This window comes from Balaenoptera borealis (assembly GCF_965194805.1).
Source record: "Balaenoptera borealis genome assembly, chromosome: 1".
Taxonomy (NCBI): Eukaryota; Metazoa; Chordata; class Mammalia; order Artiodactyla; family Balaenopteridae; genus Balaenoptera; species Balaenoptera borealis.
In genome coordinates, this window is record NC_138860.1 from 85094462 (window position 1) to 85121317 (window position 26856).

The following is a 26856-nucleotide window of genomic DNA, read 5'->3' on the forward strand; positions in this document are numbered from 1 at the left end:
GAGGTTTCCAGTGCATCCTGAAGCCTGGATGTGAATTAGCTGAGAAGCATTACCTGAGATGTGAATTAGCTGAAGCCTGGATGTGAATTAGCTGGGAAGAAAAGTCACAAGAGAAAAATTTACATTCTTTTGATTGAAGGAGAAAGGGGACTAGAGAGGAAATGCGGCCAGGGATGACGGGGGTTCCATTTCTTGTTTCTTTGGTCCAGGGAAGATTCGTGTAAATTTAGCTATGTCCCCCGTTGGGCCCTGCAGTCAACTACATTTTTTGGCAGAAGGAAAAAGATGATCAGTGGATTAATTGAATGATGCCTAGAGATAGCCCAAAACTAAAGCCTCAAACAGCTGCAGTCAGCATTTCCAGAGTACTTTTCATTTCTGCGAAGCACATGGAGTTAGTCATCTCCCTCCAGTGCTGATTGGTAAATCTCTAAGTAATCACAGGACCTCTGTCTGTGAGCAGATCTTTTCCAACTGAGGAAGACACGCAGTGGCCAACCTTAGGGATCCCACAAGGCCACCACCCCAGACAGGGTCAGAGCTCAAGTTAGGGGCTACCTCCTGCCATGGGGACTCAGACCATGGAGGTGAGCTGTTTAACAGAGACATGCTAACTCCTCCGAATGCCACAAAGTCCCCATATCATCGTGTTGGGGATGTCTCCATACCTCCCAGATGTGGATAGCAGGGTGCCCATCTGCAAGAGGCACTAAAATTATGCTCTTTCTTCCTCCCCGAAAAGTGGAAAGAAACCAGGCCAGGAGCTCGAAAAGACACATGAACATAATTTATTAAATTCACCACACAAAGAACATGCCACAGGAAAGAATATCAGAACTGGAAGGGCCCATGGAGATTATCTGGTCCAACCCCCTCGTTTCACAAATGGGAATGGCGTGAAGAACACCAGAACACCAGAACACGATGGACAAAGCCAGCATGGGAGCTCAGCCCTGATGCACAGAAACTGCAGACTTAAGGCTTCTGGTTTTGAGCCAAGTAGAACCTAAAGACTTAATGTTTATTCTTCATTTTTCTGTGTCCTACGGTACCACATTCTGATGCTTATCTCCTCCTTAAGGCTGCAGGAAGAGCCCTAAAGAAACTCGATGAGTGGCAGGTTCACGCAGAGCCAGGATAACAAACTGACTGTGGAGCAGAGGGGTACAGAGGGGTTAAGGGAAGAATTCAATCCCTCCTGATTGCTCTCTTCCCCCAAACAACAGACACTCAGACCCCGATGCTTCAGGGAGAATATATCAATCCTTGCCTTCCTGAGGTTTGGAGGAGGAAGGGAAAAGCAGCAGGAAAGAGAGAAAAAGACTATGACATCATTCTGAAATCGACAAGTCCACTGGGAACACTCTTTTCCCTCTGTCGAGCAAATCCAAACACTGCAAGAGAAGGCTGTAGAACTCTGAACTCTGGTATTTAATCAGTTGTGAGATGTAAGCAAAAACACCAATAACTTAGCAAAATAAATACCACGAGAGTTTCTTCACTGAGATGGATGTAACCCAGTGAAAACAGTTTTTAGGCGCTGAGTCGAGAAGAATGAGGTGTATCTTGCACTGCAACTTAGGGGGAAACCCTAAGAGATTCTGGGAGTCTTCACAGCAGACAGAAGTTACCCGTAACTGTCCATGGCCTCACAGAACCTTTCTGCTATGAGCTACTCCCTGAAGGACATTCCCCCTCCCCAAAAGACAAGGCCTGTCCAGTCAAAGTTGAGGTTCACAGGCCCCGACAGGTAGCCCCATTGTCTGTCTGCAGGAGGCCCGGGTCAGCATGGGGTGAGGGTGGAGCAATTAGAAAAACAAACAGTTCGTTGCTAAGAACTGAGCTGTGTTTAAGGAAGGAACTTCATGCCCCAGGGACACTCTCCAATCACTGCTGACGTCTGTGCCTCCAGCCTCTAGGGCTGAGGCAGATCTTGTCACCTCTCCCGATCTGATCTGCGGAGGGCCTGGCTTCTGGGGCAGAATAACCGGCCCGGGCTACAAACTCCAGCCTACAACAGAAGGGAGGCTCTGCTACAGAGAAAAATAGTAACTATGGGAATAAGGCTACTGCCCTGGCTCCTGCGGGCAGGATATCGCCGGCCTCCAGAGGCTGCAGTGTCCAGAGGGGGAGCTCATCCCCCGTCCGCCCAGCGTAGAGGATGGGCGTTCGGAACCATGAAGGGAGCAGTCGGGAAGTCAAAGTCAGGGCCGGCAGCCTCCAGGGGTGGTGGGCTCCTCCTCAGGCCAGAGGCACCAGCAACAGCAGCATCTTGTCTCCTGCAGCTCATGTTTCCACCACTCGGATGAGAGGCATGGGCTTTAGGCTGGGGGGCTTGGAGATCCTAACGCTGAAAAGAGAGTCGGAAGCGCTGCGTGCCCTGTTGTTGCCCACCCTTCACAGAGCCGCCCCTCCAGTTTGCCTCTGGATTCTACCCTGCAGGGCCCGCTGATCTCTTGGTTCTAATGCCTTGAAATAGTAATTGTCAGTGCTAAGAGATTAGGGGACTGGTACTTTTGTCCGGTGGCAGGGGTGGGGAAAAGAGAAGGCGCAGCTGAACACCTTAGGAGTGGGTATGGCTTTGATTCTTGATTTTTTTTCAGTCTTGGACCTTCTTGTGAATCTCTTGGAAACAAAAGGCCCTCTCCCTGGAAATATGCCCTTACTACACATTCACAGTTTTTGCATACAACTTCAGGGGGTTCAGATGCCTCTAGCATTGTTCATGGGCCTCTTTGGGGTTCTGGTATCAGGCTCTACTCTAACCTGGTTAGAAAGTGGTTCAGGTGGAGAATGGGTCAGATTCGAGACTGAGAGAATGAAGCTGGATTTAGAAGAGCCTCATCCTGGCCTTGGCACTAAAGGTCTCCTTCCCACGGCTCTGTCCCTCTCTCCTTCACTTCCTACCTGGGGCCCACTCCAGGCATGCCCACTCACCTGCCCAGGTTCTCAGTCTTGGTCCGGTTCTGGGTGCTGAAGTTGCCATGACTGACTTGTTTCTCTATCAGGTGTTCCATCCGGTCGTGCATCTCTAAATTCTGTAACACAAGTTATGAGATTAGAATTGGGCTTCCTCTGGTTTGCCACGTGCCACATTTAACCAGCTCATTCTGGTCTCCACCTCTATGCGCTGCTGTCACCCCCACCCCTACCGTGTGTGCCACCAGGATGCCCTCTCCCTCCAGTACTTGCCCCAGCCTCCTTCCCTGAAGGCGTGTTCTCTCAATAACTGTGCAGCACTGATCATCTCCTGTAAATCCTCTCTATACATTTCCTGCGTATAATTTCCTATAGTCCGCTGAGATATTTACTTATGTTTGTCCATATGCTTTTCTATAAAGTATTCTTAGGTATTTTTAAAATGTATTTTATCTATAAATCTAGACTGCAATCTCCCTGAAGATAAACAACCCTGTCTCCCATTTCTTTTTATCTCCCCCACTAGCTGGGACCCTCACACAATGGCTGCAAAGCAATCTCAGGTAGTCAGTCAATGGACAGGAAGGGCCCTGAGGTATGGCAGAAATCCGACCAAGAACTCATTAGCTAATCGAGCCCATTGCCTTAGCCAAAGAGAAGACTCCACCTGTAGAATGCATCCTCCTTCAAAGCTCAGCTCCACTGTCAGCTCCTCTGCCAAGCCCATATAGTCAGAATGAAGGGCCGGCCTCCATGCTGCTATGTGGCACAGGGCTTGCACCATGAGGATATATCCTTTTAGAGTGGGGACAGGTCTTACCATTGTTTGCAACTCCCTGAAGAGTCTTAGAAAATGTTCACTCAGCGGAACTGAAGATCATCCAACCACCCCAGCTACTCACTTCCAAGCAGCAGCTAGACAGGATCGAGACCCCCTCCAGAATCTCTCCCTCCCTATGTCCAGTTTTTTCTTCAAGAGTCTGCTCCCTTCCCAGGGCTGCCCAGAACACACACCTCGGCTTCCAGGTAGGCAATTTTCTCCTTGAGCTCCTGGATGGCAGTGTCCTTTGACTGTATCACAGCTTTTGAATTCTGGAGCTGCAAAGACGTGGCAGACACTGGAGCTTGTTCTGAAATGACTCATTACATACTCATCGCACTTCGCCCCGCTGCCGGGGGAGCCAGCAAAGACAAAGGGCAGAGTTTTGTACCTCTCTCGTGACTGGCTTAGCTTTTCTATAAAAGCCTTGTTTCAGTCACTGTTAAACTCTTGATTATCCCAGGTGTGAGGGCAGGGGTTTGAGGGGAACACCACCCTGATAATCCAAAATAATGGACGATTCAAAACCCATTCCATTTGACTTTGGGAAATACAAATTATGTATTGGTTCAAGAGATATTTATTGAGTGCTTACCATATGACAGGCCCTGTTCTAGAGAATGGGAAACAGCAGTGCACAAGACAGAAAAATCCTAGCCCTCATGGAGCTGACATGCAGCAACTATGCCCTCCCAATTAGGGTATCTTAAATTCTCAAAACGATTCTACAAAATAGCATATTCTGAGTGTGCTACCCTAGCTCAGGCAAGGGCAGGCAGAAAATGTGCATGAGGTGCAAAGGTTGAAAATCTACACACAGATAAGTGAGTTTATTGGGACTTAATTACTCATTTACCAGCACTCTTCAAAGTGTGGGAGAGAATAACCTTTTCCTTCTTTTCCCATGGGAATGCACAAGGCAAATAACCAAAAAAGTAGGGGGAAGATGGGAGAAAAGCAAATCCCAATCACCCTAACCTAGTAATCGGTTGCCATAAATGTTTTATGGGACACTTAATGAATATAAGCCAAGATACCCAAGAGAATAAATCAATAAAGGTGTAGACTTGATAGGAAAACAGGGCTAGACAATGTGGAAACTTCCAGAGGGGTAACCCAGAGCAGGGTAAGATCTAACCCTGCTTACCTGCTCTATCATTTGCCGGACTTTCCGCTGCTGGCTCTTAAGCATGTCATCCAAGTGGTGGATCTTCTCCCGCAACCCAGCCACTTCCTTTTCCAGGTTAGCAGCTCTGGGGATTAAGACCAGAAGGCTGAGGCAAGGGGAAAAGATGCTCTCTCCACCCAGTCACAGTAAGGGCCTTGGGCTCAGGGGGTTTCGATCAGGCATGATTCCCTCTGCCTGATTCCCCAGTGGTCTGCTGTAAGGAGGAGGTGGTGGGACACCTTAGAACAACACATCAGAAGCATCACTAGAGATCATCTAGTCCAAATAAGGGAACTGAGGCTCGGAAAGGTTAGAAAGGATAAGTCATTCTGGATAGTTCTACGGATAAAACTAAGGCCAATAGGTAGACGTTTCAAGGAAGGAGTTCTTATATTAACACGGGAAAGACTTTTTCAGTATTAAAGTTGTCAGAAAGTGGACTGCCTCGTGTGTAATGAACTCCTCCTTCCTGGAAAGATTCAAGTACAAGCTGGGATTATGATACCCTAGACCATCAAGCTTTGGCAGGGATTTTATATCAAGAGGGAGATGAGATTTGAGGACCCTTAAAGCCTCTTCACACAAGTCTGTTTCTAAGTCTCCTGATTCCTGCAGACACTGCTGTTTCCTTTGCCTCTTCTAAGCAAACTGGGCCAAGATCTCCAAAGGTCAGGCGGCTGGGGAGAGTGTCCAGGAGTTCAGAGCGCTGAAGAATTGCTGGTACCCATTACTCTCTGGGTCTGCCTGAGGAAACAGACAAGCGCCCACTGCTAGAAGATGGGCAGTGCTTGGCATGGGGGACAGTGCAATCTGAGCCTCCAAACTCATACTTCCTAAGCTTCAAACATTCTAAGTTGTCACCCTCAGCTCTCCAGTGCCCTATTACTCAGTCTCCTTTTATTTAGAAAATCAGCATTTATGATGCATAGCTGTCACTTGCCATCCCCAAGTCTCGGTTTTGGATTATCTGGTCTTTTGTGTTTCTCCTGCTCCTTCCACTCAGTCTCCTGCCCATGAGCATCTCCACCATTGAGGAGGGAGTGCTGAGTAATTTAAAGCAATTCTGGGGCTTCCCTGGTGGCGCAGTGGTTAAGAATCCACCTGCCAATGCAGGGGACACGGGTTCGAGCCCTGGTCCGGGACGATCCCACATGCCATGGAGCAACTAAGCCTGTGTACCACAACTACTGAGCCCGTGCGCCACAGCTACTGAGCCTGCGCTCTAGAGCCCGTAAGCCATAACTACTGAGCCCGCGTGCCTCAACTAATGAACACCGTGCGCCTAGAGTCCGTGCTCCGCAACAAGAGAAGCCACCACAGTGAGAAGCCCGTGCGCAGCAATGAAGAGTAGCCCCCACTCGCCGCAACTAGAGAAAGCCCGCGAACAGCAACGAAGACCCAATGCAGCCAAAAATAAATAAATAAATGTATAAAAAAATAAAAAAATTTTTTTTTAAATAAAGCAATTCTGCTGTGAAGTCTGAAAGAAGGCTACAATAAGATGTCTGCATTTTTCATGCCAGGCAGGCCTAGATCAAGGATATCCCAAAGGAGAGAAAAGGACCCCCCAGCAGACTGAGGGGTCTAAGAAGGCAAGGATTGTGTCTGTTTATCTTGGAATTCCTTAGAAGGCCCTTCAGGTAATGTCTGTTTAACTTAGAAAGGTCCAAATTATACAATGAAGTCCAGACCAATATACTAATGTTAAATTCGATGTACCAGGACTTCCCTGGTGGCGCAGTGGTCAAGAATCTACTTGCCAATGCAGGGGACACAGGTTCGATCCCTGGTCCAGGAAGATCCCACATGCCGCAGAGCAACTAAGCCTGTGCGCCACAACTACTGAGCCCGCGCTCTAGAGCCTGCGAGCCGCAACTACTGAGCCCGCCCGCCATAACTACTGAAGCCTGTGAGCCTGAAGACCATGCTCCGCCACAAGAGAAGCCAGCGCAATGAGAAGCCCACGCACTGCAATGACGAGTAGCCCCCGCTCGCCACAACTAGAGAAGGCCCGCGTGCAGCAACGAAGACCCAACGCAGCCAAAAATAAATAAATAAAATAAATAAATTTATTTTAAAAAATTTGATTTACCATCTGAGATCTTCTATATTATTTGCCAACAGCATAAAAAATTTCTAAATTCGTGAAGGTCCAAGAATGGCTCAATCTTTGCTCTGTAGGTTTCACTGGTCTGGGGCCTCTGATCCCCTCTGATCAGAGGGAAGTTGCAAAATCCTCTAACCCTGGAGTAGAAAGGATCTCAGAGATCCCCTAGATGCCACTGCGGACAGGTGGGTCTCAGTTTCTGAGTTGCTTCAGATGAAAGAAGTTCAGTATCTCTCCACGAATCTGCTCATTGTATTTTCATCAGCACAACTTGTGTGGAAAGTATTCAATTTTACCCTCAGATAGTTTACAGTTGGTTTTTGTTTAGGGGGGGAGTAAGCTGTGGTGTAATATTACCACTTCCACGTCCACTGTGACAACCACGGAATGATGTGCCACAACGGCAGACACTTTGTCAGCTCCTGCTTGACCCTTGCTCTAAAACTGTAGAAGCCCTTTCTTCAGGTTATTACTCCCTGGAAAATGAGCTCCTTGGAGATGGCAGCCTCCCCAACAGTATCTCCCTGGGCAGGGCCCCACACTGAGTAGACACACAGTGAGTCAGAGCTGGAAGATCTGACATCAGCACCAGCTTCCTCCCCAGGTCTGTGCCCTCCCCTCCCTGCACCCCAACCTCACGGTGAACCAGAGTCCTTACTTTTCTTGTTCTGCTCGGCAGTCAACCTTCTTGCTCCGAAGTTCCTCCAGAGCTGTCTCCCCTTCCCTGACCTTTGCCAATAAGGCCTGATGCTCCTGGATGGGCCAAAGGAAAGAAAATCTAAGATGAGGAGATGGCGACAGTTTCTGCGTTTGGGGTGAGATGGGCACTAGGGCTGGCAGTCAGCCCCTGCTGGGCCTGGGACAGCTGCCAAAGAGCAGCAGCCCAAGCTGGTTTGATGGGGCACTCTCCCCTGTCCGGGATAACCCTTCCCACCCCGGCGCATAGAAACTTCTCAGCCTCACCCAGCTGCCCAGAGGGAGGGTCTGGCCCTGCATTATCCAGGCCCCCCTGCCAACTATGGCTACCAATCCCGGAGAAACCAGCCTGAGTGGCTCCTGAAGAACCATCTTCAAAGGCCAAAGGGCAGCTATACAAGAACCCGCCTGAAATGGAAATGGGTTCAACTCTAGTTATCAAGGGCTAAGCTAGACAGAGAAAGACCTTCCCATTCCTTAAGGGCTAAGAGGTCCTCGAAGGTATTTGCCAAAGGAAGCTATGAAATGTGCTTTTCTGGAGCTGCTCAGAAAAGGACAGTCTCTGCAACCACCTCAGTCAATCCCCAGGCACCTTCCGACCCAGGAGTCTGAGTGCGGAAGAGCAAGACTCCAACAGTTACCGTCTCCATTCCCACAAAGCATCTCTGCAGCTCCCCGACTTCTGCCTCCTTCTGCTCCACTCTGTCCTCTGCTCTCTGAAGGGCCACCCGATTCTGTTCTGCTTCTCTCTGGTACCGACTGAGTGTGACCTGTGACACAGGATGGGGAGGCGTTAAGCATGCAGAGGAACAAACATGGATTAAAAACCTTAGAAAAGAAAACCCAGAGGGGGACTGCCCTGGTGGTCCAGTGGCTAAGACTCTGCACCCCCAATGCAGGGGGCCCGGGTTCAATCCCTGGTCAGGGAACTAGACCCCACATGCTGCAACTAAGCGTTCATAGGCCGCAACTAAAGATCCCGCACGCCACAGCTAAAAATCTCACATGCCGCAACTAAGACCCAGCACAGCCAAATAAATAAATAAATATTAAAAACAAAAAAACAGGAATCTGGGTGCAGTGATGGGAGGAGGGAGGCAACCCTGATGAGCACACCGCTGTCTCCCACTCACTGTTCCAGGACCACTCAGGAGACTAGCAGATTAACTCCACTGGCAGGGTTAACTGTCCCATAGTTGATCAAGCTCTACTTTAGAGTGACACCTGGAACCCACAAGCACCGCTTTCCAGATGGCTGACTTCGTCAACACCCCCACCAGCCCTCCAGTGCCACCCAAGCTTAACCCAGTGTTTCAGCTTTCCTCCTCGTGCAAACACAAAAAATCCAGGGGAGGAGATCTCCACGTCCTTCCTTCTGTCTCCCACTCTTCCTCGTCCTCACTTCCAGCAATACTGGAAAGGCCAAAATGGCACCCGGAAGGGCTACTAGCACCAGGAAGAATTTGCTCTTTGTCAAAGATGATAAGCCAACTTGGAAAGGAGAGAAGCAGAATTTGTAGTGAAAAAGTAAGAACTTGCCTCCTTTCCTCCCACGTGCATTTTGCCAACTCCAGTCATCCTTCAGGTCTCAGCTTAGACACCCCTTCTTCTAGGGAGCTCTGAGCTCGGGTGAGGAGCCCTTCCTTGTGTGTCCACAGAAGACACACAGCCCTTCCCTCTTATAGCACTGAGCAGATTTTGCCCGGTCACTTGTGTGCACCCCCAAGGAGACCATCAACTTCATGACGGCGGAGACCTTGGGCACCGTTACCTTTCCAGAGCTCAGCACAACACCGAGCACACAGCCGCCGCTCCATCATATCATGAATGGAATTGATGGTCATCTAGTCCAACCCTCTCCTTTCACAACTAAAGATCAACTGACCTATTCAAGGTTACACAGCCAATGAATGACAGAACCCGGTTCCTTCATCATCCATTTCAATGCTTCCCAGTTACCCCACACTGACTCCCCAGTCAGTTACTAAAAAAAATTCCAGGTAGCCTCCGGAAAGCCTAACCAGACCTGGTAAAACAGAACACCAGCAAGCAGTTTGTGTGGCTCCTCCCAAGTCAGAATCAAGGAGGAGAAAGCAAAGCACGGGATGATGTGTGATGGGATGTTTCCATGCTGCACACAGCTCTGTCCAGAGCGAACTCACGGCAAATCCTTCCTAACGGCCAGGAGCCAGCAGGATGGGAAAGCATGAGGTTTTCCTCATGGTAATTGACAGCCTTGCCCTTCCTCCCCCGCACGTTCAGAAAAGGAGACCAGAAAGTCTAATTCACCAGGAGAGACAGAGAAAAGCCTTCAAATGTCTCATATTAGCCTGGAACAGGCCAGCCCCATGGGCGGGAATGTAAAAATAAGGCCTCTCATTTCTGTACACAAACATTGCACCCAGGTTGATGTGTGCTCGGAGTACAGCATTAACGGGCCACAGATGATCCTCACACCCAGCTGCAGGATCACAGAGGAAAAACACACACACCCCTCTGCCACATGAGTCCCACAGCTCCAGCCAGCTCTGCCCTAAGGGAACCTCTTAATCATAAGAGGGTGTGGTGACCTACCCCAACAGCGGGAGAAACCCAAGGAGCATCTCCTATCGCAGGTGGGTGCTGCATGCCTTGGGGTTAAAGGGCAGCCCCCTGTAAGAAGCCATGGGCGTGTGGTTAACAGCTGTCAGGGGTCTTCTAGCCTTGGGCTTTTACTCAGGACACTTTTGCTCAAGCTTTGAAACCCAGGGCCAGCAGAGCCCCCCCGTATGCTGCCAAAACCAACCAGTACTTCACAATGTCTCTCAATGTAGAAATTTCTTTCTAAAATTCACAGTCTGGTCAGTGCTACAGCCTCGACCTCGCCTTCCTCCTGTTCTACTCCAAGAAGGTAAGGAACAGCTGGTCATTGAACCAATTCATTGTCAACCAAATTATCCAAATTGTGGAATCTGAAATAGATACAACAAACTCCTTTACTGCACAGCTACTCTGTTCTGAGACCAACTAATCTTAGTATTACCCTAAGCCCAAATTATTTAGGATAGGAAAACCCACATGTTAAACTGATCACTAAGAAAAATATAGGATATTTTTTGTTTCTAAAACCCTTTTGAGTAATAAATATACTTACATATATTACCTCACTCAATCCATACATCAAACCTGTGAGGTATATTTCATGACCCCTTTTTACAAAACTTGAAACTGATGGTTAGGGAGGTTAAACTACTCACTCAGGTAAGACTTCGACTACTCTTGAGGCAGTTGATCACTCGCACTGCCCTTCGTCCTCACCCTCAATACACCTCTCAAAATTCCCTCTCTTAGGGAATTCCCTGGTGGTCCAGTGGTTAGGACTCCACGCCTCCACTGCCGGGGGCCTGGGTTCGATCCCTGGTCAGGGAACTAAGGTCCCGCAAGCTGCGTGGCGTGGCCTAAAAAAAAATTCTCTCTCTTAGTCCATAAAACAGAAGAGTTCAGGCTGGGATTCCTCTTTCCACCAGACCCTAGCAAGCCTGGGCAGGGCAGAATCCTACCATGACATATTTCTGACCTAAAAAGTACTTTACGTGTGGGTGAACAATAGCACATAACAGATGGCTACTCTCACATAGAGCAGCTAGGAAAACTGCTCTGTTTGCCCAGTGTACCTCATCTTATACCCAAAGAATTGTCTGGAAAGCATGGAAGACATGACATACTTTTAATAGTGGGGGGCTTTCTCTATATAGAGATTTTTGTATTTTTTTTAATCTGCTACAATAACCTAGTATTACTTTTATAACAATAATTGAGATACTCACTCAAGAACACAGAGCTCTGGGCAGCAGTAGGGATAAACTGGGAATTTGGGATTAACCGATACTACTACTATATATACTGCAGATAAACAACAAGGACCTACTGTATAGCCCAGGGAACTATATTCAATACCTTGAAATAACCTATAATGGAAAAGAATCTGAAAAAGAATATATATATGTGTATATAACTGAATCACTTTGCTGTACACCTAAAAACATTGTAAATCAACTATACTTCAATTTAAAAAAAAAGATCACAGAGCTCTGTGTTGTAAAGCCAAGTCTTGATCTAAAGTCCCCTGACTCCATGGGCACAGTTCTTCCTAAGACCACACCAATTCATCCACTCCTCCTGTCCACACTTAAGAGGCACCCACCTGATGCCAGGTATTGTCCCAGACACTGGGGATGCAGTGGTGAACTTGACAGCAATAATCCTTGCCTGCATGGTGCCTAGAGCCCAGCAGTCCTTATAGAAAGGACTTCTGAAGTACCTGCTCTCCCAGACCAGCATCACCACTCTGCTCCAGTAGAGCACAGACTCAAGAGCTAGCCTTAGACAACAAAAACTATAAATATCCAGGAAAGGGCAAAGCAGACAGGAAGTGCTCCAGGCCACAGAGCCTAGCCTTTCCAGTTGATGGCACTCCAGCCAGGAAGACTTCATCTGCACCTGTATCCAGTGGCCCAACCCTTAGGGCACCTTCTCCCCAGATCCCAGATCTCACCTCAAAATCCACACGGTCTGACTGGTGCTGCCGCTCAGCCTCCTGCAGCTTGACAAGCAAGTCCTGCACGGTCCTCCTCAAGCTCTCGACATCTTCATCTCTATAGGTGTCCACCTGCAGCCAGAGCAGGGAAGGGAAGGTGAAGTTACTATGTTTGTGACTTGGTAAGAGAAGGTCCCCCCGACAACGCACACTTGTTTGGACCATCTTGCTCAGACCACCCTCACAAAAGAATTCACATCGCACAAGGGGAGAGTTAGTCAGTCATAGGCACCAAGGAGTTCTGAGTTATTCATACGAAAACACTCTCATACCCTAAAGAACTCAACTAGCTTCCAATCACCTGATTATTTTAGGACACACTAGTCATTTTTATACATGTATCAACTGATTAATGAACAGGTATGTTTATGCCGTTCTCATGTGTCTGTCCTGCTTCTGTCAGACTAGAGCTCTCTGAGAGCAGGGACCATGTTTCGCTTTGGACTACAGTTCCCCAAGGGCAGGGACTGTGCCACACTCATCATGAGGGGCATGTCCCAAAGGCAAGCCTTTTGTGGTTCTCTGCACTTAGCACAAAGATCAGCAGATAAAGGGTTACTGACAGATGGGCAGCTTAAGGCAAAAGCACCCAATAAGTCCAGGAATCTGATTCGATGGAGGAAAAGGTGTCTCACTGAGGTTACTGTGAGCCTCTCCCCCAGGCACACCCGAACTGGGGGTGGTTAGGGCTGAGCTGGCATGTACACTCTCGCTGCACTTCAGTTACCAGCTCCCTTGAGTCTGACAGAAAAGTCCCTCCCGGTCTTGCACAGCGGGAAGTAGCAGCACCTTCAAACAAGAGCACAGAGCTCAGCTGGGAGGAGGGGACAGGGTCCCTGGGTGGCTGTGTTATCACTGAGTCCTGTGGGCCTTGTTTCTCTATCTGGGAAGCAGGGAGAAGACTCCTTACCACGCCCTGCCTTACAGCCTGCCTCAAAACTAAGATAATATCCGGTAGGGCTTGGAGCTTGTGAGAAGAAAGGCTGAACAGATAGTGCCAGGTGTTATTATAACTTGTTGCCAACAGCATATTTGCCAAATATGGTGATTCGGGGAAGGGAAACATCCAAACTGCACATCTAAAGTAAGTGGCTAGAATCACAACATTCCAAATCCAGCCGTCAGTAAGTTATCTGGTCAGTTCCCCTATGTCTGCGCCTATGCCGCTGGGCAGGTGAGAATGTTTGAAAAGGCTCCTCCTGGAGCACAACTGTTATGTGTTTATTTCAAATGGCGTTCTCATAAGACTCTCTGATGACATGAAAAATTTAATGATACAGTATGAAGAGAAAAAAAGGGAGTTATAAAACTTTACATGCAGGAGCTAGAGACAACAAACCAGATTTTAACACAGCAACGTAGATAGAGCCTAAAACCATGGTGTTGGATAAAAAAGGAAAAAACAGAAATACAGCACAAGTCCATTATGAAAATTAAAAACGGGCTTCCCTGGTGGTGGAGTGGTTAAGAATCCGCCTGCCAATGCAGGGGACACGGGTTCAAGCCCTGGCCCGGGAAGATCCCACATGCCGCGGAGCAACTAAGCCTGTGCACCACAACTACTGAGCCTGCGCTCTAGAGCCCGCGAGCCACAACTACTGAGCCCGCGTGCTGCAACTACTGAAGCCCACGCGCCTAGAGCCCATGCTCCACAACAAGAGAAGCCACCGCAATGAGAAGCCCGTGCACCGCAATGAAGAGTAGCCCCCGCTCGCCACAACTAGAGAAAGCCTGCACGCAGCAACGAAGACCCAACCCAGCCAAAAATAAAAACAAATAAATTAATTAATTTTAAAAAACATATTTAATAGGCATATTTAAATCATATATTGAATATGTTAGAGTGAGTACCTTTTGGTTGGGGAGACAAAAAAAAAAAAAAGTGAAAGCAGTGAGAGGCCTTTATGGGACCAATGATGATAATGAGCCCTGAACTGATGGGAGGGTCTGATTCAGCTCTGCACTTGAGAGCCAAACAAACCTAATCCAAAAATATACCTGCCCAAGCAAAGAAACAAATGCAAAGAAATGCTATATACAGTCTAATCTCAGTATCATAAACATATATTTGCACTGAAGGAAAAACAAAGGAAATTTCACCAAACTGGTTTTTCTCTGGGTAGATTACAATTGATATCTTTTTCTTCTTTCAACTTTTCTGTGTTTCTGAATTTCCCTAATTTTCTACAATATGTGTGTCTTAAATTATTATGTAATCACAAAAAATATAATAACAAATGTCATTTAAAAAAAAAGTACAGCCATGTTTATTTGTCAATTATACTTCAATAAAGTTGGGGGGGAAAAGAAAAGTACAGCCATGGAAGGAAATATTTTGTCGTTATTCAAAAGAATGAGATAGGGGCTTCCCTGGTGGCGCGGTGGTTAAGAATCTGCCTGCCGGGGCTTCCCTGGTGGCGCAGCGGTTGAGAATCTGCCTGCCCATGCAGGGGACACGGGTTCAAGCCCTGGTCTGGGAAGATCCCACATGCCGCGGAGCAACTGGGCCCGTGAGCCACAACTACTGAGCCTGCGCGTCTGGAGCCTGTGCTCCGCAACAAGAGAGGCCGCGATAGTGAGAGGCCCGCGCACCGCGATGAAGAGTGGCCCCCGCTCACAGCAAGAAAGCCACGAGAAAGCCCTCACACAGAAACGAAGACCCAACACAGCCAAAAATAAATAAATTAAAAATTAATTAATTAATTAATTTTAAAAAAAAAAAAGATACCTTTAAAAAAAAAAAAAAGAATCTGCCTGCCAATGCAGGGGACACGGGTTCGAGCCCTGGTCCGGGAAGATCCCACATGCTGCAGAGCAACGAAGAGTAGCCCCCGGCTTGCCGCAACTATAGAAAGCCTGCGCGCAGCAATGAAGACCCAAAGCAGCCAAAAATAAATGAATAAATAAATAAATAATTTCAAAAGAACAAGATAGATTTACACATACAAATATGGAAAGAAGGCTATATATACTTTTCAGCTTAAAAAAATAAAAAAGCAAGCAAGAAATAATGTATTTATCATGACTGGAATTGTGAAAAGTATGTGCATATTATATACATACATTTATCCATGTATGTATATATAGTGCATGTGTATATATTAGTGTATACACACACACACATACATATGGCTTTTAAATATGGTTGTCTGTATATAGAAAAACACTCTAGAACTTTAGACTAGAATATTAGAACTAATAGAACTAATAGGCTAAATATTAGAATCACATGAAGAGCTTTTAAAAGTCCTGACGCGTAGGCCACACTTCAGACCAGTTAAATTACAGTCTCTAGGGATGGCACACAGATATTGCATCCTTTAAAGCTCCCAAGGCCATCCTAATGGGCAATGAAGGCTGAGAAGCACTGCTCTAAAAGGACCCACCCACGGGAATTCCCTGGCGGTCCAGTTAGGACTCTGAGCTTTCACTGCCAAGGGTGTGGGTTCGATCCCTGGTCAGGGAACTAAGACCCCACAAGCCACGCAGCATGGCCAAAAAAATAAAAATTAAATAAATAAATAAATAAATAAATAAAAGGACCCACCCACTTCAATCTGTTAACCTTGAATACTTACAAGGAGTGGGATTGGGGAAGGAAAATTTCCGCTTTATATATTTCTCCTTTGTTTGAATTTTTACAGCAAGTAAATATCACTCTCATATTTAGTGAGAGAGAGAAAGCAATAAACAAAGGATCAGGAAGGATTATTTCCTGCCTCTTGGCCAAGCAGTAGTTACCACTATTTTCCCTGTTACCTACCTTGGGTGGGCTGCTATGTGGAGTCAGGGGACCTTGACTAAAGCCATTTGGCTTTTCTAGCACCACCTATTCAAAGAAAAATAAAGTTGGTAGTGAAAACAGTCCCAAGCAATCAACTTTGAAACATTCTTCTCCTTTTTTTTTTTTTAATTGAAGTATAGTTGATTTACAATCTTGTGTTAGTTTCAGGTGTACAGCAAAGTGATTCAGTTATACATATATATATCTATTCTTTTTCAGATTCTTTTCCCTTATAGATTATTACAAAATATTGATTATAGTTCCCTGTGTTATACAGTAGGTCCTTGTTGGTTATCTATTTTATAAATAGTAGTGTGTATATTTTCATCCTAAACTCCTAATTTATCCCTCCTCCCTGATTTCCCCTTTGGTAACCATAGTTTGTTTTCTATGTCTGTGGGTCTATTTCTGTTTTGTATATAAGTTCATTTGTACCATTTTTTTTAGATTCCACATATAAGCAGTATCATGTATTTTTGAAACATTATTCTTCTAAGAGTTCAAATCTTAGATAGAAAGACAGAAAGAGGAGAGAGAGAGAAGGGGGGAGGAAGAGGAAGAAGAAAAAGAAGGAAGGAAGGAAGGAAGGGAGAAGAGAAAAGAAAAAAAGACATCTAGTGCTCTGTGGGAAAATGGAGAAAAGAGGGAGTGGAGAAACATGTGCAGCCTTGAGAGGGAATACTCTATCTAGCCTTGTTGGGAGGAGGAAAGAAACCCCAGGCTAAAACCTTTCAGCAGACTGGAAAATGTGCAGGCCCATTCCTCGCAGCCCAGGAAATACAAGCAGCTGTCTGCCATAAACAAAGGGTTTCCTTTGCCCCTCGGGGATCCTGACAAGGTCTGACAAAGCATAAATCAAAAGGGGAAGCGGCATTTGCTGCAGTTCTTTCCAACCCAAAGCCTGATTAGTCATCATACGACTGCCGTTTTGTGTAAACAAGGTGCCTGGACTTCTGGGCTCTGAACACATTAGGTTCTTCAGTCACCAGACAAAGCACCTCCCACCAGCCAGATGTGAGCTCAGGCAGTGAAAGTCTTACCTACAGCCAAAGCAAAATGAATTAGGGAGAATCCACCACACAAGCCTAGCACATGCCCAAGACGAAGGGTAATTTTGCTGGCACTAGCTGCTAGGTCACTGTTCCCCTTAGGAGAACGAGGGCAGGATCTACTGGAGAAAGACCACCTCAATCAAACCAAAAGCAAATGAAGGAGACACAGCTCGGAATCTAAGGGAAGATGAGGGTGAAGTCATGGAAGAGATAGTTCTGCTCTCCTGGGGACATTTCTATCCTCAAATTTTTGAAGAACTGAAAAACAGGATCCCAGGATCATCCATCCCAAGAGGGATGCTCCAATCAGTTTGGTCTAACAAACATTTACTGATGACCTTGTGCATCCCAGACCCTGGGCTGGGGTGTGGGGACACAGAGACGAGGGTCGGCGGGTGAACCCTAACCTGGAGGAGCTTCCTGTCCCAGGGTAGAGATAGCTATAGACACAGACAGTAATAATAGACAAGGACCAAGACTTCCAATTTACACCACAAGCATCACCAAATTAAGCAAGATCAGCTTATGAGAAGTTTGGATTTATAAGTTAATTGTCTCTTTATAAGACTTTGTATTACAAGAAGATTGATCACAGAATCCTTATATATAAGATGGCCTGCCATTGACTTAATAATTTTATTGATATAAATTCAATTTTTGCACATGCTTTAGGAACAGGTGTGCTTGTATGTAGGCTGATTAGTGTGAATACAAGTGTCCATCTGCTGGAGAGTCCTAACAAGGCTGTGAGTGCTCAGAGAAGCCAGCATCACTTGTATTCTCGCCTTTCCTGGCAGCGGCATTAGATTCGGCACCCACTGGGTGACTGGTAAATGGCACAACCCCACCTCCTCAGTGGGGACCCAACCATGGACCATTTCCTATTACCTGTATCTCCTGTTGATGGAGAGAATCTCCTGGATTTCCGTCGAGCTTCCTACTTATATCCTCCCGGAGCTTCTGCAGGCAGTTCCTGGCCTGGGAGGAGAGGGCAAGAGGCTTTAGCTTTGGGAAAGAGAGCACACCAACTCACCCACCGTTGTGCCTATCCACAGCCCATACTCCTATGAGTCAGGTACTGTTCTAAGTACTGGCTGGGAAAGGAGAGAGTCTAGTCAAGTGGGGCTGCAACCCAGTCCCTCCTATACAAGCAACAAAATAACAAAAACTATGCCCCGGTGTATCTAACATTTTAGTTGTGGAGACACACAACCCAAAAGACAAATAAGTAAAACATGTAATATGTCATGGTGACAAGTGCCAAGGAGAAACATGAGCCAGAGTGAGGGTTAAGAAAAGTGGGGAGGGGACTTCCCCAGTGGTCCAGTGGTAAAGAATCCGCCTTCCAATGCAGGGGACACGAGTTTGATCCCTTGTTGGGGAACTAGGAGCCCACATGCTGCAGGGCCCGTGCACCTCAACTGGAGAGCCTGCATGCCGCAAACTGCAGAGCCCACATGCTCTGGAGCCCACGTGCCACAACTAGAGAAGAGAAAACCTGCATGCCACAACTAGAAAGAAGCCCACACACCGCAATGAAAGATCCTGCGTGCCACAACGAGGGTCCCGTGTGTCGCAACTAAGACCGTACATAGCCAAAAAAATAAATAAAAGATAAATAAATAACATAAATATGTTTAAAAAAAAAAGTAAGGAAGCAAGGCTGGCAACTTTAGGTAGGATGACTGGGGGGACGGTGCTAGGTGCATGGTGCTTAATAAGTATTTGTTGATTAATGGATTGGTTGATTAATGGAAGGGTCAGAAATGATATTTACACATGAGGGGGCATGGTGCTTTGGAGATAACGAAGGGAGCAGAAGGGAGAAAATCAGAACTTACAAAAGAAGGGAGCCAAAAAAATGTGAGGTTCAGAGAAATGACCTAGGTCATTTCCACAAAGGGAAGGGGTTCCCACCTCCTGGATATACTGGACCTCACTCTTCAGCTGGTTAATATTCTTCTCATGGATCATCTTGTCTCCGGACTTCCCCTTCAAGTACACCTGAAATAAGGAAAACAACACTAATTAAGAGACCTCCAATGGAAGCAACCTAAACGTCCATTGACAGATGAATGGATAAAGAAGATGTGGTGTATATATATACACATACACACACACACAATAGAATATTACTCAGCCATAAGAAAGAATGAAATAATGTCATTTGCAGCAACATGGATGGACCTAGGATTATCTTACTAAGTGAAGTAAGCCAGACAAAGAAAGACAAAAATCATATGATACTGCTTATATGTAGAATTTAGAAAAATAAAATGATACAAATGAACTTATATACAAAACAGAAATAGACCCATAGGCAGAAAACAAAATTATGGTTAGCGAAGGGGAAGTGGGGAGAGGGATAAATTAGGAGGTTGGGATTAACATATATATACTACTATATAAAATAGAGGACTTCCCTGGTGGCTCAGTGGTTAGGAATTCTCCTGCCAATGCAGGAGACATGAGTTCGACCCCTGGTCGGGGAATATCCCACATGCCATGGAGCAACTAAGCCCGTGCGCCACAACTGCTGAGCCTGTGCTCTAGAGCCCGCGAGCCGCAACTGGTGAGCGCATGTGCAACAACTACTGAGGCCTGCGTGCCTAGAGCCCGTGCTCTGCAACAAGGGAAGCCACCGCAGGTGAGAAGCCCACGCACCGCAACGAGGAGTAGCCCCTGCTCACCACAGCTACAGAAAAGCTTGCACACAGCAACAAAGACCCAACACAGACAAAATAAATAAATAAATAAATAACAAGGACCTACTGTATAGCACAGGGAACTATACTCAATACTTTGTAATAACCTATAAGGGAAAAGAATGTGAATCAGTTTGCTGTACACCTGAAACTAACACAACATTGTAAATCAACTATACTTCAATAAAAAGAAATCTCCAGTTAAATTAACTCCACATAGGCAACCTCATACACTGCTGGTGGAAGGGTAAATTGTCACCATCTTTCTGGGTGGCAATTTGGTAATTCCGATCAGAAGACTTAAAACTATATTTACTCTTTGGGGGCTTCCCGGGGCTTCCCTGGTGACGCAGTGGTTGAGAATCCGCCTGCCAATACAGGAGACACGGGTTCGATCCCTGGTCCGGGAAGATCCCACGTGCCGCGGAGCAACTAAGCCCGTGCGCCACAACTACTGAGCCTGTGCTCTAGAGCCCGTGAGCCACACTACTGAGCCTCCGTGCCATAACTACTGAAGCCCACGCGCCTAGAGCCCATGCTCCGCAACAAGAGAAGCCACCGCAATGAGAAGCTCGCGCACCGCAATGAAGAGTAGCCCCTGCTTACCGCAACTAGAGAAAGCCCATGCAGCAGCTGAGACCCAACTCAGCCAAAACTAAATAAATTTTTTAAAAAAAACTATATTTACTCTTTAACCTATCAAATCTATTTCTGGAAATTCATCCTAATGAAATAAATTTAGCTAAACTAGCATAAATACTCACATACATATATGCAAATTCATGGAAAGGGGGTTGTAAAAGGGGATTTACACATTTTTCTCTGTATACCATGCTTGAATCTTTAACAACTGAGAAAGTATTTCTTTATCACTTGTATTATAAAGCACATTCACAAATTAGTAACATATATGCTCAACAAAGTATTGTTTATGGAGGCAAAAAATGGAAATAGACAAAATGTCCAACAATGGAGGATTAAAGAAATTATGGTATGTGTATACTAGAACACTCTGCACCCATTTATGGATACAAAGATGTTATAAACTACCATTAAAGGTGGGGCAAGCAGGGGACTGCCCTGGTGGTGCAGTGGTTAAAACTCCGTGCTCCCAATGCAGGGAGCCTGGGCTCGATCCCTGGTCAGGGAACTAGATCCCACAGGCATGCCACAACTAAGAGTTTGCACGCCACAACTAAGGAGCCGGTGAGCCGCTACTAAGGAGCCCGCCTGCCACAGCTAAGACCTGGTGCCACCAAATAAATAAATAAATATTAAAAAAAAAAAAGAAGAAGAAGAAAGAAAAAGTAAAAAAAGAAGAAAAACCCACAGAATGGGAAAAAATTAAAGATTTTTTTCGAAATCATATATCTGATAAGGGTCTATTATCCAGAATATATAAAAGAACCCTTAAATCTTAACAATTAAAACACAATTGAATTTTTAAATGAGAAAAGGATTTGCATAAATATTTCTCCAAAGAAGATATACAAACGGCATAAGCATTTCTCAATAAGCATAAGAAAAGATGTCATCAGGGAAATGCAATTAAAACCACAACAAGATATCAATTCACATCCACTAGGATGGCTATAATCAAAACGATGGACAATAACAAGTGTTAATGAGTATGTACAGAAACCAGAACCCTCGTACATCACTGATGGGAATATAAAATGGAGCAGATGCTTTGGAAAAAAGTCTCATAGTTTCTCAAAAGATTAAATATAAATATAGAATTACCATATGAGCTAGCAATTTCACTACTGCTAGGTATATACCAAGAGAACTGAAAACGTATGTTCACCCAAAAACCTGTACAAGAATATTCAGAGCAGCATTATTCATAAAAGATAGTGGAAACAACCTAAATGTCCATCAATTGATGAATGGGTAACAAAATGTGGTATATTCATTCAAGGGAACATGATTCAGCCGTTAAAAGCAGTGAGTACTGATGTATGCTACAACGTGGCTGAACCCTGAAAATACTGTGCTAAGTGAAAGAAGCCAGATACAAAAGGCCACACGTTGTATGATTCCATTTATATGAGATGTCTAGAAGGGGCAAATCCATGGAGACAGAAGGTAGATTGGTGATTGCCAGGAGCTAGAAGGAGTGACTGAAAATGTTCTGAAATTAGTAGTGGTGGTGGTTTCACAACTCTGTGAATATACTAAAAACCACTGAATTGTACACTTTAACCAAGTCAATTGTATGGTATGTGAATTACATCTCAAAAAGCTGTTTCTAAAAAAGAAATAACAAAAATTGTTGTAATTTTTAAAAATAAGTTCCATAAACACACTTCCCACCGGTCTCCACAACTTCCAGCAGCTAAACATGGACAGTGGATAAGCACCTAGAAAGGTCATCCCATCCATCCCCATGCCCAGGGCCGCGTAGCACCAAAGTCACTACAGACTGACTGTGGTCTCCTGGTGTTAATTAAGATCTTTCCAGGAGATGGCCAGGAGCTAGCATCGCAGGTCTGGTTCTTCCTAGTCAAACCACAAGGTCCCTTTGACGAAGTCAGCTGTTCCCTCTCCTGTGTCTATAGGGAGAAAGAGAGGAGGGAGAAACAGTGGAGGTGAACTAAGCTTACCTTAATGATCTCTTCATGTCCATCGTTGGACTCCACCAGTTCTGAGGCCAGAGAATGACCAGTTGAGCGGCCGGACACCATGGCATAGGTCTTCCTGCCGGCCTACCGGAGAGAGAGAGAAAAGTGGCTCAGAAACCATACGACAAGCACAGAACTTCTGCCCCTCAACCAATGCAGAAGAACTGCTCCTCAAAAGACTTGAAGGGTTAGTCCGATCTTCCCCTCCAAAAATTCATTTCAGAACCTCTACCAGAAGCCACAGGACGAACACAGCAGCAGCAAGAACATAGGATGGGGAAAATTAGTTGAAATTGCAGGTTAGTTTTAATTTTAATGGGGGTCTCTCCATCCCCCAAAGCAGTGCACAATGCTGAGGTCAGCTGGGTGTGTCTGAAAGGAGATGCTCCCGGGCAGCAGAGGAGATGGCTCCAGCCAGCACTGGGACGAGGGGTCAGCAGCAAGGAAGGAGAACTGGCGGAGGGGAGGAGGCCTTGCCCCACCAGAAACCTCAATACCTTCTGGGCTATGCGTTCAAGTTCATCTCCTGTCAGTTCACCCTGGAGAGTCAGCCTGAGAATGTCCACGCTGCCCTAATAATGACAATGACAGCAACAATAACCTCTTACCTTTATAGTCTGCTACCAGTACACATGCACTTTTGCCAGCCCTGTGGAGTGGGCCTTATTATCACCATTTCACAGACAAGAAAAGCTGAGGTCCGGGGAGGTGACATCAGCTTGTCCAAGATCAGTTCGCTCTTAGGTGATAAGGATGTCTCCGGGGACTCTGACAGTGCTCTTTACAATGCACAGAGACTACACTGCACACTGCTCCGTGTGGTTCCAGAGGGGCTACCCTGGTCCTTGGATTACAGGAAGCACATTGCATGCACTCTCCTTTCCCCAACCCTGAAGACGGCATCCCTGGACTGGTCATCCCCAATCCAGAATTTCTGCACCTGACAGCCAACCAGGTAGTTATTGATACACTTTATAAGACTAAGATATCCTTCCTGAACCAAACCATAGGAAGGTACATGAATCCAAACCCTTATTTCTATGAGCCACACAGAAATTATCCAAATGAAAGCAGGCACCTAACTTCAAAGGGAAAAGCAGATGTTCTTTCATAACTCAAAGAAGTTTTAAAAAACACATTGTGAGGAAGATAGAAAACCCGAGGGGGAAAGCATGCAATAAGAGGGAGAAGTGGGGGGCTGGAGATTTGGGGAGATAATAACATTGAGAGAGAATCAGCAAGGCAGAGTGGACCAAATCCTGCCAATAACCCATGTTATGTGTACAGGTGGACAAGAGGCTTAGCCACTCTGGGCCTCTGGATCTCACTGGAAAAATAAGCGTTGGACTAAGTATCTCTAAGGCTCCTTCCAGCCTTGATATTATGGCAGCATAAAAGAGGAGTATATGCCTCTCCCATCCAACGATGGGAAGATGGGTGCTGAACTAGCCAAGATGAAAGTGACCTTCAGGTCATCTGGTCATACCCTGCCATGAGGTCCAGAAGTATAAATGTCATCTTACTCTTAACACATTTTAAGGAACCCTCCTAACCTTCCAAATGTCTGTTGGAAAGAAAGAAAGAGGAAAGAATGGACTCTGCCCAGAGAGTTGGGAGAAGCTTTTCTGGGTAGGCAATAGTCCTACCTACACAAGAAAGAGTGAATTGGTGGAGAAGTAATCAGTCTCTGTAGTCAGATACTTAACTCTCAGTGTTCTCGCTATAAAATGGGAATACCATCCAACTGAGAGCTTTTTGGTTGAAGATTAACTGAAAATGTATGGAGGTTGTTCTCTGCCACATAAGAGGGAGGTACTCAAATATTAGCCTCCTCCCACTTCTTGTAATGAACCCAAATTTAAGAAAAATGGAAGACACTTCCACATGGCCCTTAAGCCTTCCCAATCCTGGCAATGTAGCTAGTTTTACAAAAACACTTAATTCCTACCAAATAAAAGCCAGACCCTTAGTGTGGCATTTAAGGCTCTCCACAGTCTGAGTCAACTCACATCTCCTGCTACTGCTCTTCACTGCCCCTGGTCCAATACGTCCCATGTCTTCCCACTTCTGTAACTTTGCTCTCATCATTTCCTTAGCCTTAAATGTGCTTTCCAATGACTATACTACCCAAAGCAATCTACAGATTCAATGCAATCCCTATCAAACTACCAATGGCATTTTTCACAGAACTAGAACAAAAAATTGCACAATTTGTATGGAAACACAAAAGACCCCGAAGAGCGAAAGCAATCTTGAGAAAGAAAAATGGAGCTGGAGGAATCAGGCTCCCTGACTTTGGACTATACTACAAAGCTACAGTAATCAAGATGGTATGGTACTGGCACAAAAACAGAAATACAGATCAATGGAACAGGATAGAAAGCCCAGAGATAAACACATGCACATAATGGTCACCTTATTTTTGATAAAGGAGGCAAGAATACACAATGGAGAAAAGACAGCCTCTTCGATAAGTGGTGCTGGGAAAACTGGACAGCTACATGTAAAAGAATGAAATTAGAACACTCCCTAACACCATACACAAAAATAAACTCAAGATGGATTAAAGATCTAAATGTAAGGCCAGACACTATAAAACTCTTAGAGGAAAACATAGGCAGAACATTCTATGACATAAATCACAGCAAGATCCTTTTTGACCCACCTCCTAGAGAAGTGGAAATAAAAACAAAAATAAACAAATGGGACCTAATGAAACTTAAAAGCTTTTGCACAGCAAAGGAAATCATAAACAAGACAAAAAGACAACCCTCAGAATGGGAGAAATATTTGCAAATGAAGCAACTGACAAAGGATTAATCTCCAAAACATACAAGCAGCTCATGCAGCTCAATATCAAAAAAACAAACAACCCAATCCAAAAAGACAGAAGGGCAGAAGACCTAAATAGACATTTCTCCAAAGAAGATATACAGATTGCCAACAAACACATGAAAGAATGCTCAACATCACTAATCATTAGAGAAATGCAAATCAAAACCACAATGAGGTATCACCTCACACCAGTCAGAACGGCCATCATCAAAAAATCTACAAAAAATAAATGCTGGAGAGGGTGTGGAGAAAAGGGAACCTTCTTGCACTGTGGGTGGGAATGTAAACTGATACAGCCACTATGGAGAACAGTATGGAGGTTCCTTAAAAGACTAAAAATAGAACTACCATATGACCCAGCAATCCCACTATTGGGCATATACCCTGAGAAAACCATAATTCAAAAAGAGTCACGTACCACAGTGTTCACTGCAGCTCTATTTACAATAGCCAGGACATGGAAGCAACCTAAGTGTCCATCGACAGATGAATGGATAAAGAAGATGTGGCACATATATACAATGGAATATTACTCAGCCATAAAGAGAAACGAAATTGGACTATTTGTAGTGAGGTGGATGGATCAAGAGTCTGTCAAACAGAGTGAAGTAAGTCAGAAAGAGAAAAACAAATAATGTATGCTAACACATATATATGGAATCTAAAAAAAAAAAAGGTTATGAAGAACCTAGGGGAAGGACAGGAATAAAGATGCAGACGTAGAGAATGGACTTGAGGACACGGGGAAGGGGAAGGGTAAGCTGGGATGAAGTGAGACAGTGGCATGGACTTATATATACACTACTAAATGTAAAATAGATAGCCAGTGGGAAGCAGCCACATAGCACAGGGAGATCAGCTCAGTGCTTTGTGACCACCTAGAGGGGTGGGATAGGGAGAGTGGGAGGGAAACACAAGAGGGATGAGATATGGGGATATATGTATATGTATAGCTGATTCACTTTATTATAAAGCAGAAACTAACACACCATTGTAAAGCAATTATACTCCAACATAGATGTTAAAAAAAAAAAAAAAGTTCTTTCCTCCCATTTTCACCAGGGGCATCTGCAAGTCCCTCAAGAGTTTGCATTCAATTGCCACATCTTCCATGACACTTCCCTACATCCTGTGGGAAACACCTACTCCCTTCCCTGAGCTCCCTCTGTATCACAGGGCCTCCAGTGGCACGTGCCTCTCACTTATTTGTGATCCATGAGGAATTACCCCTTCTAACTGTTAACTCCTTGTGGGCAGCTGTCTGCCACAGCCCCTAACAAAGGTAAGTATTTTCTGAATGCATAGTGAGTGTTCCATGACATCTAGGTCAAGAGAACGTTAGAAAAGAAAGAAGAAAAAATAATTTCAAAATAGCCAGAGTGGCTGCCGACTCCTTTTCCCTACGACACAGGCATGCATTCTGATTAAAACACAATCTCGGGAGTTCCCCGGTGGTCCAGTGGTTAGGATTTGGCGCTTTCACTGCTGTGGCCTGGGTTCAACCATGGTATTCTAATTGGAAGAGCACAGACAACTAGGCTGGATTTGGGCCCGGAGAGGTCATCTCCTC

General features: G+C 45.5%; 1 protein-coding gene across 7 annotated transcripts in view; it reads right to left on the reverse strand.

Moving 5' to 3' along the window:
* Nucleotides 1-772: 772 nt before the first annotated feature.
* TUFT1 (tuftelin 1) overlaps nucleotides 773-26856 on the reverse strand; it is a gene marked incomplete at its 3' end in the record, with an annotated part of 44840 nt that continues 18756 nt past the window's right edge. Inside the window, exons 1-13 of one of the 7 annotated variants that reach the window (XM_082346924.1) lie at nucleotides 23253-24654; nucleotides 22949-23023; nucleotides 22434-22535; nucleotides 19040-19126; nucleotides 18011-18100; nucleotides 16050-16115; nucleotides 12245-12358; nucleotides 8352-8480; nucleotides 7673-7767; nucleotides 4887-4992; nucleotides 3934-4017; nucleotides 2938-3038; nucleotides 773-2350 (exon numbers count right to left, since the gene is read on the reverse strand). In XM_082346924.1, the coding sequence (XP_082203050.1) occupies nucleotides 2287-2350; nucleotides 2938-3038; nucleotides 3934-4017; nucleotides 4887-4992; nucleotides 7673-7767; nucleotides 8352-8480; nucleotides 12245-12358; nucleotides 16050-16115; nucleotides 18011-18100; nucleotides 19040-19126; nucleotides 22434-22535; nucleotides 22949-23023; nucleotides 23253-23369 (1230 nt within the window). In that variant the 5' untranslated portion in view covers nucleotides 23370-24654. Of the gene's footprint in view, nucleotides 2351-2933; nucleotides 3039-3933; nucleotides 4089-4886; nucleotides 4993-7672; nucleotides 7768-8351; nucleotides 8481-12244; nucleotides 12359-16049; nucleotides 16116-18010; nucleotides 18101-19039; nucleotides 19127-19894; nucleotides 19935-22433; nucleotides 22536-22948; nucleotides 23024-23252; nucleotides 24655-26856 lie in introns of those variants that run through there. The other 6 variants (XM_082346920.1, XM_082346918.1, XM_082346921.1 and 3 more) reach the window with 6 other exon arrangements.